This window comes from Myripristis murdjan, chromosome 4 (assembly GCF_902150065.1).
Source record: "Myripristis murdjan chromosome 4, fMyrMur1.1, whole genome shotgun sequence".
Lineage (NCBI taxonomy): Eukaryota > Metazoa > Chordata > Actinopteri > Holocentriformes > Holocentridae > Myripristis > Myripristis murdjan.
In genome coordinates, this window is record NC_043983.1 from 8,611,699 (window position 1) to 8,633,483 (window position 21,785).

The 21,785-nt window shown below is 43.3% G+C and overlaps 1 protein-coding gene across 1 annotated transcript in view; it reads left to right on the forward strand.

The window, feature by feature from the left end:
• Positions 1-21,785, forward strand: part of p3h2 (prolyl 3-hydroxylase 2) — a 64,765-nt gene that overhangs the window by 35,489 nt on the left and 7,491 nt on the right. The window contains exons 2-8 of the mRNA XM_030050477.1: positions 5,824-5,976; positions 7,975-8,164; positions 13,168-13,299; positions 18,372-18,499; positions 20,752-20,841; positions 21,350-21,390; positions 21,652-21,743. Coding sequence (XP_029906337.1) covers positions 5,824-5,976; positions 7,975-8,164; positions 13,168-13,299; positions 18,372-18,499; positions 20,752-20,841; positions 21,350-21,390; positions 21,652-21,743 — 826 coding nt within the window. The remainder of the gene's footprint in view (positions 1-5,823; positions 5,977-7,974; positions 8,165-13,167; positions 13,300-18,371; positions 18,500-20,751; positions 20,842-21,349; positions 21,391-21,651; positions 21,744-21,785) is intronic.

Sequence of the window (21,785 nt, forward strand, 5' to 3'; positions counted from 1 at the left end):
AACAACATATTGCAGCGTCTGTATTTGGGGGAGAAGGTGCAATGGCAAATTGAAAACAGATGGTCCAGTTTGGAATGGCACTTTACCAAAGGTTACAATAAAACTGTGACTCACCGTGTGTAACTCATGGTGTCACACTAATCCTATTAGAGGGGTATGATCTTCCAGGCAAATCCTGTGTGTACGCGCACCATTTTCCACTCAAAATTCCTCAGGGAAAGCCGCACATCAGGTAATGCAGGAGATATTGTAAAGTTAGAAGAAGTATTTTGTCAAAAAGCTGACTTAACCCCTCTAACATCCCGCTCCCCCTCCGTGGTCGACCGAGGGAAGACTGTCATGATAATTGAAGTGATTTTGATTTAACCATGCATGACGGTCTCCAGGCTATATTGTTTTCCATTACACTCGCAGTTGTAGTGCAGTTTCACTCCTAAACTATGATTGATTTCCTCTCTGTCATCCTAAGGGGATACTTTGACTTTTCACTTTGCACAGTTGATATATGAACATGTGTTTTTAATGAGAAATCTGCGAGCTGGGATCCTTTAGGGTCTACCATCCGGTGATACTGTACTCTGACTCCCAGCAGCCCCTTCTCTGTAAGTTGGTGACCTCTTTACATGTGCGGGGTCAGGTGCCATTCAATGTGGCTGTAAATCCATTATCACTTCAGAGTGAGTTGTTCACTAACTTACACAGTAACTCTAGTCTCTTCCTTTTTTTTTGGCTTAACTACTGCAGTTTCTAACTCGTTGGAAGAGTTTTTGTCTTTCTTTTTCAAAATGTATTTTCAGCCTGTGGTAGCTGGCCTACTTGAAATTTCTTAGGTGCTTTTAATCAAACACTCCTTCCCTCTTTAAACCCCACAACTGCGCCTGTGGAGTAGACTATTTTTCATAACTTGGACCTGAGCAAATGTTGAAATAGCAACCCGTGTTGTGCTCAGAAATGTTGGCTGTGCCTGCAAAACCCCCATGATTAAAGAGGGATAATGCCGTCTGTGAATCTCCCATGTTCAAGGCTTCCCCGGACCCGGGACGTCTTGTCTCAGGACAATAGGTCTGGCAGTGGCCGGCCACAGCTGTGTTTGTGCTGGGCTAGTGTGCTGGAGTCGATCCCCCCCTTTCCTCTTGCTGACCCTCTGGCCGGAGCCAGGCCCTCCCTGCAGAGCTGTGGGGAACTGAGAGAGGAGGAGGAGGAGGAGGCAGGTGGGCTCTGAGCCTCCCACAGTGGCTGCAGGCTGACTTCCCCTCACCTCTTCCTTCTTCCTTGGCTCTTAGTCTCTGCTGCTGTGGACGGAGCACAGCAACAGGTAATTAGCAAAGCCAGGAAAGCCAAGTTGATATGTGTGTACTTTTGGAAAGCCTTCCCAAATTGTCTTGAGGAGAATCGGTTGAGTATGTAAGGACAGAAGGCACATCTTTACAGTTACAGATGGATTGCACCATCATTTAAAGGGATGGTAAACCCAGTTTAAAATGTGGATTATCTTAATTAGTATTATTCCTGAGTTCTATTTTCATCATCCACCAAGATTCAAGAGCTCTTATAAGTCAATAACTGTAATAAAATGGAGCTTTAGGGGCTTTCATTTTCTACAATGATCCATTCTAGCAGCTCTGGGTGGGCTTTCCCCTTGAAGGGTAATAATACTGTCTGGACCCTGGTAAGACTAACCAACTGTCCAGCAAAATGAAAATGTTGGTATTGAAATAGTTGCGGCTCTTCCTGGTGCTGCAACAATATGTTTTCAAATGTTTTCCAAGATAATTCTGGTTTAGAGATTACTTGCAAAAAAAACTTCTGGAGGCCTGTGGCAGTTTTTTTTTTTTTTTTTTTTTATATAATCCTTGTTTATAGTGTTTATATTGCTTACTGCTGTTTATCATGTGTATACTGTATATTTCTTCTAAATTTGCACATTGACCTACCTCTATGCACATTTTATACACCCATGCACACGGTTTTTTCTGTTTTTTTTTGTTGCACATTGCTTTTTGCACACTGGGTTGTACTTAGATCTTATTCTGTTGTACTCAGATCTTATTCTGTTGTACTTAGATCTTATTCTGTTGTACTCAGATCTTATTCTGTTGTACTTAGATCTTATTCTTTATTTTTTTTTATCTTTTTTTATCTATTTAATCTGTAATCTGTGGATACTGCTGAAAAACTGCGAATTTCCTGTGGGATGAATAAAGTATCTATCTATCTATCTATCTATCTAGAATTGGTATGAGAGTCCTCATCTGACGCCATGTCTAAGGAAAGCCCCGCATTAAACTGAAGCACTTTGCTAGTCTGGCTTCACATAACATCAGATTGGTAAAATAATCCTGATAAAATGATGGCCTGATACTGAGGAACAGCACAAAATCACTGTCCCGTGATAACGAGCAAACAGCTACTGTTTGTACCATACGTAGAATAAGACTGAGGTCATGGCCTAATGGGATCCCTCCACTATGATGTGTGAAAGTAGCTTCTAATCCCCAGCAAAACCGACTGTTTGACCCAGGAGAAGACAACTGGCAGGCCTCCCTCTGCATAGAAAAGACTTCAGATTCTTTTACCAGCACTTTCAAGGAAAAATCACCCTTTGGATACTCTGTTATCATCAAGTGTTGCAATAGATTTTGCTGGTAAATTTGTTTTCTCCTCATTGGTATCATGGCTTCATTCTTGGGCTCCTGGTGGCTCCAGCCAGGTGATGTGGGTAGGAATGCAGCTGATGCCATCCTGCTCTTTGGCCTTTCAGAGGTAACCAAGCATATCCAGCCAGGCTTTTCTCCCCTGCCTCCTCAACCTCCACATCATAGAGCCCCAACTTTGGCCGACAGGGATATCATTCTTCAAAAAGGAGTGGGTTGTTTTGTAGGAAAAGAATGTCTGCTTCTTCTATCTGGGCAGTTCAATGTGTCTTGCCTTGTGCTGTGCTGTGCAGATTTTTTTCACAGAGGCCTCGTCTGTCTTCCCCCTGGCAAACACAATGTGCCTTTTTTTCCATATCCACAAGTCTGTCCATTCAGCTCTGTGCAGAAAACAACTTGAAGACAACTTGCTAATTCAACCCATGAAAAAATACAAAGAGTACAAACATTTTTATTCCAACAATTGTCTTCACTGACAAACATGAATCTGTGTTGAGTGGCAGAAGTGAGAGACTGTCAGCTCTCTCAGCTGGCTCCAGTTTTGGCAAACAGGCCTGACTGACCTTCTCAACTGTCAGCAGGCAGGCTGTGAAATACTAGGAGCTTATTTAGGTTTGCACCTGTTGGAAACATGAAGGATTTAAACAAACGGGGTCAAATGTCTTCTTTGCGATGTTGTAACCAAGGTAATTTTGCACCATAAGATTTGTCCACTCCTCTGGTAGGGCCCTGGTGTACAGTCTGTGTGTGAATGGACAGAGTCACTGTGCTTGTCGATGTGCAAAGTCCATGCAGTAACAAAATCTGGGGCTGCACGCGGACAGCGGTGTGCAGACTTTTGTTGTGATGAAATTGATGTCATGTGGACCCAAGTGAAAACCTCGCAGGCACAGAAAGTAGGCTATAATTTGGCCTGAGACAGCAAGCTCTTGTCTTCCTCCACCTCTCTATTTGTTCCTCTCTCATGATTCCTTATTGCTCTCCTACTTTTTTTTATCTAACTCTGTCCGTCACTGTCAAACAACACAAAACAGCACAGCCTGTAAGCAAGATGAGAATTGGTGATTATTTTGTTCCTGACCACGGACCGGGAGTGTCAAATCCAATCTGATGTACAGGCTATGTTTAGCATTTTTAAGTGCAGCTCGGAGCCGGGCTCGCACCGCGCAGTGACGCATCGGCATGAGGACTGTTGTGAAAGGTGTTTGCGGGTTTTCTCAAGAATGTAGCTGGAAGAAACCTGCCCATGTCGGGGCTTGACCATGATTAGGATCTCATCTGATAGAGACATGGCAAGAGACAGGGAAGAGTTATCCAAATAAGAGTTGTCTAAAATTACATATTTGTACGAGAGGGTAAGGAGTAACCGTCCCGTGGAGAAACAAAGATAAATGAAAGAAATGTTCTTGCTCCAGACATCTTGACTCCCTTTTTGAAGTGAGCTTTGTTCCACACCTGGAGCTGGGTGACGTGTGTTGTATAATAGGCGAGGGAGCTAAACGCTGGAATTAAATGGTCAACTTTGAGCTTTACACACGTTTGATGTGAAAGGTAAGGATGTTAACTGATGTATGTACTACGGGATGTGGTGAAGATGGGGGGGGGCTATATCCTCTTAAATTTTGCCAACATCTGGAAGTCCTCTCAGTGCTTTGTACAATAGGCCACCTGTGATGCCTCAGTGTAACTGGCAGGAAAGTTAAGTCCTTTCGTTGACAAGGACGGCAGAAATGTCTCTCTGAAACTGCTCTGCACAAGAATTAGAGTTAGTGAAGATGGCAACCTAGTGGCTGCTACTTTTGGTACATTGCAGAATATCATGGTAGTTGATTTTGAGGAAATGCATTTTCTTCCTATTTGCTATTGACAGTGTACAGTACACCATGAAAAATGTTGGCATCCAGGCTTTGTCACCTGCATGCACAAATACATTTTTTTGCCCATTTCTGTATATAAAACACCTCCAAAATGGTTCTGAGGCATAAATGAAATGTATTTGGTCCCAGAATGCTTTAGTTTTTCAGCTGACTTGCTGTGACAGCTGCTGGGTTTCATCCTTTTAACCATGAGGTCACTCACACTTGACATGGTCTTTACAGTACCCATAACACACACACACACACACACACACACACACACACATAAACATGCGCTTCCTCACAACTCAATGTGTTTGTCTTATTTAGCCCATTAGTCAACAGTGCGTGCCAAACCACATCTATTCCCTCATGTTTATCTTAGATACATTTTTCAGTAAGGGGTCTGGATTTCTGAGGTAATTATTTCACTATAATGCTCCAAAACTTCATGAACGCCACATGGTTTGAGCACAGAAAGCTCATCTATCATAGTGAAGATATTAGCTCAAAGGATGGCAGCTCTCCCCACTGACAGGATGTGGACTGGAACAGTCCGTGCCTCTAAATCTACCCGCTTTTCCTCCTCTCTGATGAACCAAATCCAGCAATATTACTTTTTGAATTACTAATGCATTCCAAATTGCCTGACGGGAACAAATTGTTGGAAATGGCCTGAATGTACCCCTCTACTTTGCAGCTTTTTATATTATTATTATTATTGCAAGAGCTTTTCACAAGAGCATCTTAACAGTGGCGTCAGATCATTTTTCAGATCTTCTAAAAAGACATGGATTTAATAAAGACTCGAACAGAGATACCTATGTACTTGCAAACACATTTTGGACACGCCTGTTTTCAATGGGGATGCACAGAAAATCATAAAATATATTTTCACTTATTTTCACTAAATGCTTAAAATGCAAATATAAACTGTATTTCCACAATTGACTGCCAAGTGATGCATTCACCTCCGTTTCCAACTGGGCCGAGAGCCTCAGTGTCAGTAACTGGAAATGGCCATCTGGGCTCAGCTGATGCCGTGTGAAATTAACCATGGGAAACTCTGTTTGGACGGCACCGGCTGCTTATTTAGCCAGCTTTGAAACGCAGCTGGCACGTTAGCTGCCATTTATCACCAGCTCGACCAGTGAATTGACAGCACGTCTGAGCTAATGAGCGCTAATGAGCGCTAAAGGCTTCGGAGGTTTGGACCTTGACCACTATTCACAGTCCCGGCAGCTGTGTGGTGATTTCACTGCTGTCATTTCTATTGTTTTACATGGCTTTCCCTTTGTCCCTCTCTCTCCTAGCTGAAGCAGCCTGACAAGGCAGCAGCGGCGGCTCACACCTATTTCCAGGCCAACCCCGAGCACGTGGAGATGGGCCAGGACCTGGAGCAGTACAAAGACGTGGAGGGCGTCCAGGAGGAGCACTTTGTGGACCGAGAGGCCCGGCCACACCAGGTAAGATCTGATCCCGTCTGGACGACTCGTTCATTACCTCACTGCACTCTTTCCTGCCTTTTTTCATATGTCGTTAGCTCCATCTTCCCTACTCTCTCCCTTCCTTCTTCCTTCCTCTCTTCATTCCGTCCCTGCCTTCTTCCACACACTTGCGTCCTTGCTTGCCTTCTCTTTCCTTCCTTCCTCTCCTCCTCCATTCCTTCAGTCCTTCCATCCTCTCTTCCATCCATGCCTTCTTCCTTTCTTGCTTCCTTCCTTCTTCCCTTCATTCGTTTGTATGTTCCTTTCTTCCTCTCTTCCATTCCTTCCATCCTCCCTTCCTTCCATCCTCCTATCCTGTCTTCCACCCTTGCCTTTTTCTTCCTTCCTTCCTCTTTTCCATCCATGCCTTCTTTCTTCCTTCTTCCCTTCCTTCCTCTCCCTCCATCCCTTCCATCCTTCCTTCCTCTCTTCCTCCCTTTCTTCCATCCTCTCTTCTGTCCCTGCCTTCTTCCTTTCTTGCTTCCCTCCTTCTTCCCTTCATTCATTTGTACGTTCCTTCCTTCCTCTCTTCCATTCCTTCCATCCTCCCATCCTCCCTTCCTTCCATCCTCCTATCTTCTCTTCCACCCTTGCCTTCTTTTCTTCCTTCCTTCCTCTTTTCCATCCATGCCTTCTTTCTTCCTTCTTCCCTTCCTTCCTCTCTTCCATCCCTTCCATCCTTCCTTCCTCTCTTCCTCCCTTTCTTCCATCCTCTCTTCCGTCCCTGCCTTCTTCCTTTCTTGCTTCCCTCCTTCTTCCCTTCATTCATTTGTACGTTCCTTCCTTCCTCTCTTCCATTCCTTCCATCCTCCCATCCTCCCTTCCTTCCATCCTCCTATCCTCTCTTCCACCCTTACCTTCTTTTCATCCTTCCTTCCTCTTTTCCATCCCTGCCTTCTTCCTTTCTTGCTTCCTTCCCTCTTCCCTTCATTTGTTCGTTTGTTCCATCTGTCCTCTCTTCCATTCCTTCCATCCTCCCATCCTCCTATCTCTCTTCCACCCTTGCCTTCTTTTCATCCTTCCTTCCTCTTTTCCATCCCTTCCTTCCTTCCTTCCTTCCTTCCTTCCTTCCTTCCTTCCTTCCTTCCTTCCTTCCTCTCTTCTTTCCCTTTCTTCCTTCTGCTTCCATTCCCTATCTAAACACACTGATTGCAAAGTAATCAGTGTGTTTAGTTTCAGCAAGGTTGATGCTTCTGCCCCAGCCAAGTATTTCATTGTGACCTGGACTGATTTGACTTTGGTTCTTCTGCTCATCGTCTTTCCAAATGGGATGACTACAGCTGTCGTCACTGCACTGAGGGGGCCTTTATGTTTGTGGCCACCACAGTTCAGTGACTGCTGAATCATTTAGGTCGTTAAGTGCTGCTTATGGCGCACACTGAAAACCATAGAGGTTTGAATCAACTGTGCATGGTTCTACTCATACAGGCAGTGTACTGTTTATGACATTTTCTACATCCATCCCTCTTTTTCCTGTGTTTTCTTAAATCAAATGTATCTATAAAAAACTTAAAGTTGACTGAATATCACAGTTTTTGGATAAGTGGTTCTTGGTGTGGTGTTTTTTCACTCAAACAGTGTGGCCAGTGCTATGTCTTTAATTTTGATCTTCTTTATGAAATTTGCGTTTCAAACGTGGTGCTCTTTTCGCTATGTGCTCAGCCATGGTGGCTAGCACTGCTCACAGCAACTAGCAGCAAGCCACTGCAACTGCTGCTGTAAAACATAAAACACATCACTTCCTGTGACCAGAGGATTTTTCCCAGGGAAAGACCTAAATTACACCATGTTAACTGTGTTATATCAATGGGTAATAGAGTGTATCAAAACAGACATATATTTATATGAAAATGTCAAGGACTGTTACCTTAACAAAACAAGCTCATCATAAAGTGCTTCATGGAGAAACAAAGGACATAAAAACAGATGTCTTCATTCCTCTCTCCCACTCTTCCATCTCTCCTTCCCCATCCGCAGCGCTCCTTCACGGCAGCAGTGAGGTTGTATGATAAAGGCGACTATGAGGGGGCCATCATAATGTTCGAGGATGCCCTGGTGGAGTACTACAAGGCAGATGTGGAGTGTCGAGCCCTCTGCCAGGAGCCACAGAGGTTTGATGCCCACGACCACCTCCTCTACCGCTACAGCCTCCATGAGCTCATATCAGGTAACAGCTGAGCCCTGGTCAAACAACAGCCTCCTGCCATGCATCTTTCCTGCATTTATCCTGCAATGATTTTACAACCTCTGCAAAGAAGTTATCATTTTTGCTGGCAGTGTGCTGAAATATATTACTGATGTAAAAGAGCATGGGAACTCTGCATTTCTTCCCTGATAAATTAAGTTCAAGGTCAGGATGGATTCATTGTCACTGCGTAAAAAAAAAAAAAAAAAAAAAAAGAAAATGCCGTGACTCCTGGATCATAGTGCAACACAATAAAAGCAGTCATAAAATAAATAATAAAAAAAAATGATGAAGTGACATTTCCTGCGTATAGATGAATGCGACCTGTTGATTGGATATGATTAGCTGGTATAATTGCCTGTGTATATTCTCAACGGCGCCAAACCCAGACCAATAGTTAACTATTTACTCGGTGTGTGCAGTTGTGATTCAAACTGGTTACAGCCTACCGTCGTGTTACGTCCAAACACACAGTTTGTGTTCTGTTTGTGTTCCTGCACTTTTAGATGTTTATGCCTCTTGGCCCTTTCAAGAAGCCCTGCCTTGTCCTGTTTGGTGATGTTGGATCGCCACTTTGCAATCAATGTTTAGAGGCACAGCTCCCTGTTTGTGGTTTGGTAAATCATGTCTTGAGTGAATCTCGTGATTTTGAAAAGCCTTGGGAGGCCATTGCTGTCACTATCTAAGACAAAAGGTATTAGGTTGTTTGGTTTGTGTGAGAAGCATTTGATCAGCTTATCATGACTGTTCCACCAACACGGCCAGCTGTGCTGCATGGCATCGACTCCAATCTGGGCTTTGTTGTGCTCAGAGGGCCCGAGGTGGTTTAGGCAAAGACAGCCAAAGGTCTTTATGTTTACTAGGTGATCAAATCTGCCTGGCAGGGGCTTTCTGGCACTCTGAACACCTCTGGGCAGAGGGTCAAAGGGCAAAGGAGGGAGGAGTTAGAAATGGAGGGAGGAGAGAGTTAATTAGCTTATCCTCCTTAATGCCAAGAGTCCTACACTGGCAATTTGCTTATTACGCCTCTCCAAAAAAATCAAAGTGGGTTGTTTTTAGTGGCATACATTCATTCTAATGCAGCATTTGAATGAGGAATATATTCTGAAAAAATCATTAGTGAAGGCGAAGCTTCAAATGATCTCATCACTATTTATCTTCAAAGGTTGCCAAGCTTTTTCTGGCAATGCAGATTGTGAAACGCAGTTATTTTAGATATGATATTCGCCCTCCCTTGGCTTGCATTCCTTGTAGATAAAAAGGTGGAAATAAACATCAGCCCACATACTGGAAGGTTAGAGACGTGATTTGTATGTCCACGTTTTATGTCTTTGTGCATATCAAAACAGCAGCGTCATATTTGAGTCTTGATACGGTGAAGAGTTACAGAAAAAAAAACAAGAGAGAGAGACAGAGATGGGGTTTCATGCCAAGCCAATACAAATTATTAAGCAAGAAACCTTGATTTAGGAAAAAAAGAAATGTCCCAGGAACCTCCTGTTTCAAGTCTCATGTTGTTTGTGGCCAGCCAGTTTGTGGGGAGAGTGGAGAGTCATTCTTATTACATTTTCCTATCTTCAAATTAAAGAAATAATTGGGACATTAAACTATTCCCAGAAGTCTGACATGAAACAAATAAAGTTTCATTCCAGCCCATAATATGGCAAGCATATCCAAGTCGCCTGATTTAATTGACTAACCAAATACCTTGCTTTTTCCCCATTATATGGACTCTTTCCACTTGCGCTGTATATAATTGCACATTCTCCATCTCTGTATCCCATACAATCAACCAAAGTTACTCACTGGAATGTTTTCAAAATTGCCCTTATTTTGAATGGCTTTTGCATCCTGGATACTTTATGTCATTTGATTTTACAATCGATCTGCTCCTCTGGCGTCTAAAAGTCAACACATGACTCTTGGTTCTCATATTTGATTATTGGCCTTCCCTATCCAATATCCTAATATTGTCACTGGAAAGCTGTTACTTTCACGCTGAAAAATGCTTCACCAGACCCGGGGAATTAATGATCCAGAACCCTGTGAGATGACTATACAGGAGGAAAAAAAAATGACAGTTCATAGGCTGTCATAAGGTAAAGACATACTGTATTTTCATATGTGGTGTTTATTAAAGAGGTTCAGGTACTCTGTGTAAGAGAACAAACGAACGCAGAGCTCTCTGGGTAAGCTGCCTCTGAGAATATGTGCCAGTCAGGATCTAATGGGAACCATTCGGGCCGAGTCACTGCCGATGTGTCACTTGTTATCCTCTGCTTTTCCAAACTAATTAGCTGAGCTGTATGGAATCAGCCGTGGGGATTTGGTAGACATGCTCTATTACCATCACCGACAGCCCAGGAAAACAGCCTGAGCCTGGGCCAGGACGGAGCTGAGTGCACTGGAGCCCTGCTGGCTCGCTACAAGACCTCCCTCTGCCTCTCGCTCTCTGTCTCTTTTCCTCTCTCCACAGGTTCACTCAGCTCTCTTTCACTGCTTTTTCTCCACTAAAACTCCTCACTTCTTCTCGTTCCCAGCTGTGCCTCTTCATGACTGACTCGGTCCCTCCCTCTGTCCAACGCTACGCCCCATAAAACAGATTCCCAATCCCCAAACAGGACAGTGCAGTTCAGTGACACAGACCTCTATAAGACGCTTAGTACAGTACAGCCCAGCAGCTGCTGTAACTCATCAAACTGGCAGCTAAATAGGAGAGCCAGTATTTCTAACACTGATTCATCATTTTATCACCAAGACTCATACAGTCACAATGGGCCCCATAAAATACAAGAAGTAAAGCGTGCTGTTTATGCACTGTGCTATTATTGAATTTTATCAGCTGCCTGGTGCAGAGCCAGCGGGCGTCCACGAGCCTCAGCTGGGTAGCTGGACAGCATCGGGCGCGTTGGGTGTGGAGGGATGCGTGACAGGAGTGTTAACCATAGCAAAACACTGGCACCAGAGGACAATCACGCGATTATACTGTTATACACACACAGCAACTTTGGTCTCGTGTGTTTTTGTCGATGGGAGACGGGCCTTTCTTGCTGAAAAGCGAGGCAGCCCGCGTGCAGTAGCCGCAGCTTTAACGCTGACAAGCCTGCTCTGTCTCAAACGTAGGTATGGCCCGGGTGCATAAACAATCCAAATTGGGTAATTAGTTTTGGCCTGAGCTTTGTTTGACATCCAATCAGGGGATTGTTTTCCATAACACCGCTGCAGTGGAGAATCTGTGTAGTTTATTTTGGCCAAAGGAGGCATATGTATGTATTTTTGCATGGAATATAGGCGGTTATGTGAGTTGAATGTAAAGCATGTGTTTCATGGGATTACTTCGGTGTGTGTATGACTTAAATTTCATCCTGTAATCCAATGATGGGTTTCAGACCCACAAACCACGTCCCTTTGCTGCACTGTAAGGTTCTGGCGTGACACAACTCAGGCTCCTTGGAGAGACTTGAAGAGATTAAAACAGACTACACCTCTGCTGTGTGAGAGTGGGGAAAACAGGGCTGTGGTTGCTCAAGAGTGACTTAACTATATACACACACACACACACACACACACATACATACACACACCACCTCGTATATCCAACTGGCTCTATCTCTCTTGAACGTCAGCCTCACTTCTCCCAGGCTGGACATAAGGAAATGATAAACAGCACACAGAGATTATTCTCCCTGAAGGACGAACCAACAACATGATTTATCAGCACCTGAGGACGCCGCCCCGCCAGCTTACATGTGCAACGCTGTCTGCTGTTACATGGGGACCAGTGTATACATGATGTTCCTTTGATCTGCTTCACAGTTACAGGGAGTGTCGTGATGTTGGAGTTAGCTGGATTCCCTTGTAATGACACTGTACTGTCATGAAGGCAACAAATACATCAATGTTATGGATATCGTTTTACATTGAGTCTGCCTTCATGATATGCTTTCATACTGAACAGAGAGCTTTGTCATATATATGTTAGAAAATAACAATGCATCGGCTACGTGATTTACTTCAGTCTACTATGACGGGGACTGTCATGATGTTAGTTGGATGCAGTTTATCAGCACTGTCCCGCTGCGAGGTCTGTTTTCCACAGTTTATCTCCACCTCTGATTCCTCACAAACGCCATAATAAATCATGGCCTGTTTTAATAGACAAAGAAAACTGTATTCCAGAGGTGTAATGACAGAGTGCGTTCCCCTGCTCCTACCCAGCCTGGGACATTAAATGCTGTTAATTTCCATAAGCATTGCTAAAATGCTAGGAAATTATTCCTCATTTCTGACAGTTTGCCATGTCTATAAATTCGTGTTATGTGTCAAATGCATGCTGATGTCCATTATTAGACCTGCCTCTTCAAAGTGTGCTCTTGAGCCTGGAGCACTCACCACAGTTGGCAGTTAATGGTTGCGGGCAGGGAGACTCAGGCCAGTGTAAAGGACAGACTGTGTTACAAGTATAGCCAATTATAATGTAAACGCTCCATAATGGGACCTAATGATGAAGGCCACTGGTTCAAAGTATCTGGGATTGCCCCCATTTGAAGTGACTCTTGCAAGTAATTGCCTTAATAAAATTATTATTTATTGTTATAATGATTTTTAACTGTAATACTTATCATGAAAATACTATTTTAGGACACATTTCTCTATAATAAAAAATTGAGCTGTATACTAGGGCAGCTTTTATTTAATGTAATCTTAATGTATCTATAAGGCAGACCTTTACCATAACACAATGCAGTGTGCAGTTACCAATTCATATATATGGGGGAGGACGCATCAGGGCATCATGTTGCCTTGAGGGCTCCTCAAGTCAAGGTGATTCAAGTTTCATTCCAGATTTTATTTTACTTTTTTAATCATTGCATTGAAAAGCCAATATTGGACTTTAACCCTGCCCCAGATTTATGCTGAATAGAGGACTTGACTGATTACTGATTATGCAAAAACTCATCTGAAAACCTTTTCTTTTTTTGCAGACCACTTCACTCAGGTGCTGCACTGTGAACACGAGTGTGTTAGAGACTTGGCCACCCGGCCCGGCCGCCTCTCTCCCATGGAGAACTACCTGCCTCTGCACTACGACTACCTACAGTTTGCCTACTTCCAGTGTAAGAAACATTTTGCCTCTCCACACCCAACAACAGCTCTTAGCTTCTTCAGCATTTCTGCACTGCACCTCCCAGAGATCACCTGCCAGTTAAATGAGTCCCTGTAGGTGGCGCTCTTTCATCTGTCTGTTCAGTCATGGTGGTTATCACAGCAACAGTTGTTCCTCTGTTAAAATAATGTGCTGTTGTTGCTGCCAGAAACATTAAATGCATCTTTTCCGGGGAAGCAGAGGGATTTTTCCTGGAGAGATCCACCAGGTGTTTACAGTAAAACAGCAAATGTAAAAGCTTTAGGGTCCCCTTTATGTTGCATGGCTAATTTTTTCAAACAGCACCATGTCTCCTCAATCCTATGTTCCCAAAACATAAAAAAATAGCATCTAAAATTATATTAACAAAAAAAGCATAATCAGATAGTACATGTTCAGCAAATATCTGAAAATGCTGCTTCCAAAGATAATCTCTTATTCAAACACACATTTTACTAGCAACACCAACAATAATGAAGTTGACATTTGCTTTAGCATAAACAACATTAGTCACAAACATAGAATTAAACATTAACATTCACAATCTTTTGTGCCTTTGACATAAAATAGAAGAATATCCATCATGTCAGATTGCCTGGTTTATTGAGGAAAATGTATAATCTGACTGTACATGTTGAGTAAATATCTGACATGGTGTTTGAAAATGAAAATGTCACAGATTATTACTGTAGCCCATTAGAGAAGAACAAGAACAAGAGAGGATTTGAATACAGATATCATCATGCAGGTTTCCACAAAATGTCATCGCTGTTTTCCCCTGCAGTGTTTCACACAAAGAACAAAACTTTCAGTCAACACGCACCGACTTAATAAATCATCGGTGTAATTAAAAATCAAAGAAGATGGATACACCCGTAAGACATAAGCCCTTCTCCACATACTCACACACACACACACACACACACACACAAGCATGTACACACACAGAGACAACCACACAGAGCAGCAGACAGGTTGAGTCTGTCAGCAGCGGACCACACCCTGTTAGGAGGTTCACATTGTTCCATGTGAGGTCATGTTGGCATTATTTGCTGTGTGTTTGAATGTGTGTCTGTGCAAATGTTACATGGGTGTATCCATATTGTTGACTGTAACCTTTCAGGTGTGTGTGTGTGTGCATGCACGTGCCTGTGTGTGAATGTGTCTGAGAGGATGGCGGGCCTCCAGCTTGTTGATGAAGAGTCGTGAAAAGGTCTTCTAGACGAGGCTGTTGGCAACACAACAAAGATCACGTAGCTGGAAAAGACAGTGTGCTGAGTCGCTGTGAGATCACCAGATTATACTTAATGATCTGGAAGCATGTGGCTCTAATAAAGCTGAGTGGATCATTGGACCTGTACAAATACACTAAGCACAGGCTTTGATGCTCGTCAGCCGCTGACGGGTGTGTATGCGAGTGTGTTTGTGTGTGTGTTCGTGTCTGTTTGTCTCTCAGACAGAAACGTCAGTGTCTGTGAGGCCTTTTGTCTGTGGAAGCCCATAAAGCTTCTTCCCATGGGCTTATAAAGACACACATGAGGATCGGTGTTAGTTTACTGTACCGCAACGGCATGAATGGCCCGCAAGTGAATGCACTGCTTTTGTAAAATGCCAGGCCACTCCTCTTTTTCAATAAATGTTGAAGGGTTCAACTTCCAGCGCTTTGGTGCCAAACTCTAAGCATCTATTAGTGTTTGATACTGACAAAGATGCACAAAAAATGCAAGCATGCACGCTCACCCCTTTCTTGTTTAGAGAGAGCCTATATTTGTGGTGTTTAGCCATGGTGACTTTGTTGTCAATAGACTTTAAAACAGTAAGAGTCCATGACTTTTAATGCCAGCAGGCATTGCTAACAAACTGATGCTGCATTCAAGACATCTTGCAAAATGAAAAAAAAAAAAAACAGCTCCAAGTTGTTAAAAATGAATTGTGTGGCGTGAAACTTGGAAATTACACGTCAGAAACTCAGTTGTCATTTCCTAGCTTTGATTTATCTGACTTGACGTCAGTGATGACATCAGACATGGCGGACTTCACTGTTAATGGTAAGAATTCATTGTTGAATTCAGTATTTGTTGACATTTTAACGCATAATTTCATTTGCACTTACACAATTTGTGAAGTGCATTTATATTTTGCTCTGATTACAGCAATATGCAGAATTTAACAGCCGTCTCTGTTACCGACTAACTACTCGCTCCCAGTACCAATAAGTCACAAAGTAGATAACGTAGGTTTCTGACGTTACCATCTCTGCCAAACTTCCCTCGGGCATCCATGTTTTCCCCCCTGGTGTTAACCTGCAATGTGAATGTGGTGAAGTTGTTTTGAATGCAACATAAGAGACCCCTCAAGCACCAAAATGGCTCCAGTAGCCTGTTGGGGAAGGTTACATTTAAAAGTGATTATTACTATTATTAATAAAAAGAATATGGGGCCAGTCCCCCTTCTTTAAGCCTGCTGCTTACATATCATGACTTAGCATTTGGCCTGGTTAGATTCTGAATGGTTAGGACTGAGCAGAGGGTCATTATATACGGCCCATTATAACCCATTATACCCACAGTGGTGAGTATAATGGGTTAAAAAGAACATTTCAACTCTCTGTAATATGAAGAGCTCAGTTTGCCTCAGCACGGACAGTGCAGCCTGGGAGTGTGTCTGCTGTCTGCACACCAACACACACACTCAGCTAAACATTGGCAGAAGCCCTGAGAGCAAAATGTGAACATAAAATATACATGAATATGCATTAAAATGGTTGCATGATGTACTGATAAACATAAGCAGATATATGACTGTTTACAGTAACAAAGACAGCAAACTAATCACTGCTGTAATCCTTAAAACGGTTACTTCATATTCCTTGTAACATTGTGCTCTTCAACAGGACCTTGACCAGATTTGTAACTAATGATTATTTTCATTATCTTTTAATAAGTTGATTATATTCTCAATTAATTGTTGTTTGTTCCATAAAATGTCAGAACATGGTGAAAAATGTTAACCACAATTCCCCACGGCCCAAGGTGGCAACCTCAAATGTCTTGTCTTGTCCCAGTCAACAGTCCACAATCCAAACACATTCAGTGTAATGTCATCAAGGCCGAAACAGAAATTATTCACATTTGAGTAGCTGGAATCACAGCATTTGGAAATTTTCTTCTTCCGAATGGCTCAAAACAATTAATCGATTATCAAAGTAGTTGGCGATTAATTTAATAGCTGGCAGTTAATCAGTTATTTAGCTCACTGTTGCAGCTCTTCGTAAGAGCTCCCCTCACAACACAGCACTAAAACACAACAGATATTATAATATCTTATATTTTATGGGTCACTTACACAAAGCAAGACCATATTGCACTGTTTTTAAAGACATAGGCCAAGTCAATTACCATGCATAAGGGAACAATACTGTAACTGCAAAAAGTAAATAATATGCTGCATAAGACTAAATGTATTGAATAAGACTTTAAAACACTAGTGAGCACAAGTGATGAGAGAGGCCTGCTGTTACCGTCAGCGCTGTGGCCGGTGCCTCAGCTCTGCCTGCTGCAGTGAGGTTTGTCATCACTCAGCAGCCTCTCGTTGTGCTCTGGCAGTTTCCTCAATAAATCTGCAGTGCAAAATGTTTTCTTAGAGTTGAGCTCAAATCTGCGGACTCTTATTGAAGCTGGGAGCTGCGGCAGATTCGTTGTGTGTTGCAAGATCTCGCGAGAGAAACAAGCAACCCGGTTTATGGAAACAAGGCCAAAAGAAGAGACCTGGCTCTTCAAAAAAAAACAAAAACAAAACAAAAAAAACCCAAAACAAAACAAAACAAAAAAAAAATGAAAAGGAAGAAAAGAAGAAACAAGAAAAAGGCCAAAACAGGCAACCTAACCCACCACAATGTGTGTGAGACAGAGAGGCTACATGTTCAATTTATATATAAATATATATTAATTTATTTAGGATTTCATAATCAGCCATTTCAAAAATACTAAAACCTGTAATTTAAAATTTTTCTTTTATTTTTCTTCCTTAAATTTTTTGTTAAGAAGTTTCACAAATTGGACTGGTCAACTAGAAATGAAGAATGAATAAATGAATGAAAGAAAATGAAAGTCGAGAAGTTGCATAGAATAAACTGGCCAAGTTATAATTATAAGGAGAGGAATGGGGGCTATTGGATAGCGGACAGATCCCCCAACAGGACACACTGCATTTAAATAACATGTAAAGACAAACTTTATTTAACATTAGACATATAGGGATCTAGGAAGCCCAGATAAGCAACTACACTTTAGAAACAAGCTCAAAAACCACAACCTGCAACATTTGTAAGCAACTTTACAGAAAAACAAGCCCGAGGTTGTTTATAATAACCGGAATTTCGCAACAATGTCCAGCATCGGCCAAGACAGGAAGGTTTTGGTTAGCCCTGCTGCTTTACAAGCTCATAATGTGTGTGTGTGTGTGTGTGCAGGAGCCTGTGCTCGTGTGGGTCTGAAGGTGTGTGTGTGATGAGGTCACAGCTCAGTCAACACCGCGCACATCACAGGAACACAGCCGAGGATATTTAGCTGGAGGAGGTGATCGCTCTCATGTACAGTGAACTCACTGCCATCCACCGCTTTTAACCTAACTAGCCATGCCCTCAAAGGCTTCTCAGAATGTGTGTGTGTGCGTGCGTGTGTGTGTGTGTGTGTCTGTTTCCACTATCTCAACCAGACTGCAGCTTTTGCTCCATCGTGGTAATGGTCCTGGAATGTCAGCCTGATAGGTTTCCACACTTCAGAAAACACACACACACACACACACACTCACACACAGTAGATAGCTTTACAGCTCAATAGAAAAGAGCGGAAACCCAAGGATAGCTTTCTTGCAAGGACTGTCTATGTGTGTGTGTGTGTGTGTGTGTGTGTGTGTGAGGCAGCTTTTGTCCATATGTAAATTGTCATTAGAAACCATTTAATTTCTTGCTCTCTAATCTCTCTCTCTCTCTCTCTCTCTCTCTCTCTCTCTCTCTCTCTCTCTCTCTCTCTCTCTCTGCAGTGGACAGGCTGGAGGAGGCGCTGCAGTGTGCTCTGACCTACCTGCTGTTCCATGAGGGAGAGGAGTTCATGACAGACAACGTGGATTACTACCAGGAGGTGCTGGGACACGACGGCATGCCCCACGAGGTCAGCACCCACTGTGTGGAGGAGGGGGGGGGGCAGAGGGTGGATGACTTGGAGGGTGACAGATAAATGGATGAGCATAGGTTTCCATGCGAGGACGGATGGGTTAAGGAACTGATGCTGCTGCTGGCCTGGAGCTCAGAGGCCTGTCTCTTCCCTGGTTGCATTTTATCAGGTGTTTTGATCCTTTTTCGAGGTTTCATCGAACTATCAAGTAATGTTTTCCCACTGCACTCTAGCAAATAAACAGGTCATATCAGGTTGTGATTTGTTTTATTTTAACAAGCAATCCCAATCCTAACCACATTCCCCATACACAAGAGCATGGCGCCTTATCTGTCCCTAGGCAGTCCAGAGTTGGTGTTTTCTTCTATTGTTGGCTGCGCGGTGTCAACATTTTCTGCACACTCGGCTGTTATCCGGTCAAAAAACCACACCAATTTTGGCATCCAGAACGCACCAGAAAAAAGTGCCTTAAATTACGGCCGCATTCGCACACGAATGTTTGACGATTGGAAAGGACTTGTCCTAATTATTTGATGCATTTTTCAGTTCTTCCTTTTTCATTTCACAGATATTTTGTTAATGTTCAAGCACATTTTTGCCCAAAGCATACATGACGTCGTCACCCTGGTGTGGAGGATGTTTTGACGGATGGATGGATCAGTATGCCTGCCTATGTATGTGACAGGAGGCAGTGGGCTGGACAAACCCTGCTGTTTTTCACTTGCCAAAAAGTCGCCTCTTAATATTTGCTCTCTGCTTGTCTTCCATCCAACTTGCAGTATCACCATGCCTGTATGTTTACGACGACATATTTTTGCTCTGGGTGTGTTCATAATTATCTCATTCCACCAATTTGCCCTCAAGCCTTTGTAATGCACAAAGTAATTAGAGTTGGAGCAGCTCCCAATAGATGCCAATTTAAAGGAAATGAAAAGTTTTCTTGCGTAACTGCCCTCCCTAAAACACCACTGGCCAGCTGCGCCGTAAAGTCAGGAGGTTTAAGTCCCACTTACACAACCCCTCTTTTTCCTAGAAAGCCTGGTACTCGTTAGAGCGAGCGAGCCTCCCAGCAGGACTGTGTGTATGTGTGTTTATGTCTGAGATGTGCGAGTGAGAGAGGATGTGCCACGGCTCATGCTTGTGTTTTTTGACTCATAGCTTACATTTTTCTAGCCCTCGAGTCTTTCCAGTGCCGTCGGTTCACAGTTCGCCTTCCGTCTCCTCTCCCATCCTCCGTCCAGCCTCGGGGAACTCATTTACTCAGCCCTAGATCTCAGCGCCAGGGCCGTCCCGCTTCCCTGCCAAAGAATCCTGCCTTTCAGCAGCCGCCGAGAAGCAGGGAAAGTCAAGTCAGAATGCCCACAGAAACTTTCTGGAACAATTTGGGAGCTGTTCGGGCACTGGGAAAGAGGACCTTTTTTCAGAAAGTGCTACTAGAAAATGCTACTGGCTGCTCGAATTTCAAAACATTCGCATTGCTCCCCGCTGGAGGCCCCCCTGCCCTTCTCTTGCATAAACACATACTCATAAAAGATGATTGTATGCACCTCTGCGTATGCAGGCTACACTCACACACGTGTACTCAAGAATAAGCATACACAATAAATGTTTGCACATACACACACTCTGTCTTGAGCACACACATTCACACACAGGCCGCTTTGATGCAAACCCTCTGCTACACCCGTTGCTACTGTATAGTATGTCTTTAGGGCTGTGCCTCCCTTCCATAAGCCTCCTGTTGTTAGTCCTGGCAGGAAACAGTAGTAAATAAAGTCTCTGTGTGAAACGTCAGGAGAAAGAAAGAAAGGGCGCATCACACTCCATAAGTCCTGGCAGTGAGGCGAGGAGAGGGGAAACAAAACGGCTCCCTGCATTTAGGTGAAGAAACAATGGAGGGATTGGGTTTCTCTTTAGCATTTTGAGCCTGGATATGTGGCCTGATGTATAAGTGCTGTGTATTTAAGCAATAATAGCACTTCTTTTCTGTGATTGTGAGGCATGAAAATGTTACAGGGTGTAGTCTCACAAAAAAAAAAAAAAAAAAAAACATCTGTGTGGTGATTATGGCTCTTTAAAAGAGTAAAAGAATAAGAAACAAAAAAGATCACTAACTTGCCTCCTGAATACCACAGGTGTCGGCATAGCAACCATTATCAGCAGCATGGCTAGAATGAGTCTATGGCCAATCAGATTGTTTAATTATGTTAATCATAAACTTTTGTGTGTGTGTTTGTGTGTGTGAGCAGAAAGCTGCGTGGTACCTGAGGAGGCACAAGCAGGAACTGGAGCTGCTCCTGATCGGCAGCAAAATCATGGGTGTGGAATTTACCGAGGGGGTAAGTTCGCAGAACATTGCATGAGCCCAGTTGCTGTTTATCAAATACCCATGGTGCACTGCAAGTCGTTTTTGAGCAGAAACAAAGCGAAGTTGTTCAGAAGCTAGTTCACATCACCGTGAGGCAGAGCAGAGCCCCTGCTGGGTGTGCAACAGCCTGAATGTGCCACTGCTGCTGGCTGACTCACGGCAGGGTAACAGGTGTCTGGCAGGGCCACCACACACCACCGTGCTCTCGCTAACAGCACCGCCTACTGGTCACACTGAGAAATAGCGTGGCTTTGACTGATGCACACACAGCTCTCTCACAGCAGCCACAGTGCAGAATGTGCACATAATCTCGTGTATTTATGGGGCATCTGAGTTCATACCAATAATGAAGATCCTCGTCGCAGCCGCCTGGGCTCGGCCTCTCTCTCCCTGCCTTTCCTGTCTCTCTCTCTGGCACTATCAAAATAAAGTGAAATGCAAAAAATATATATTTTGACTTCTGCATGTTTCCTTTGCAGCATTACTGGAGCAGCACCGGTGGAAGAGAAGACTCAAACAGGTGAACAGACCAGTAGATCTCTTAAACTTGAAAATGTTTAACAGCCGGTGTATTTTCAAATACATTAAAATATGCCATCTCACTGAAATAAGTCAATTTGTTGTTCTTCTAATATGTTAATTGTTTCTTTCTTGTTGCAGTAAAAGTTGGCTTATAACAAATTTAGAGATTATTGTAATTGTCAGTCAGTCACTTTCTATGTAGGGCGAGTGTTTTGATTCCTCCTAAACAGCGCACATTTTCCATGCTCTGTTCTGCCAGGATTCCCTCTGGCACAGACGGCTGGATGGAGTACGTTCCTATCTCAGAGAAGAAGAACGTCACTGTAGCGGCCCCTCAGCAACACAGAGAAGGTCAGACTTTGTTAGTGTGTTACTAACACTGAGGGAGGGATT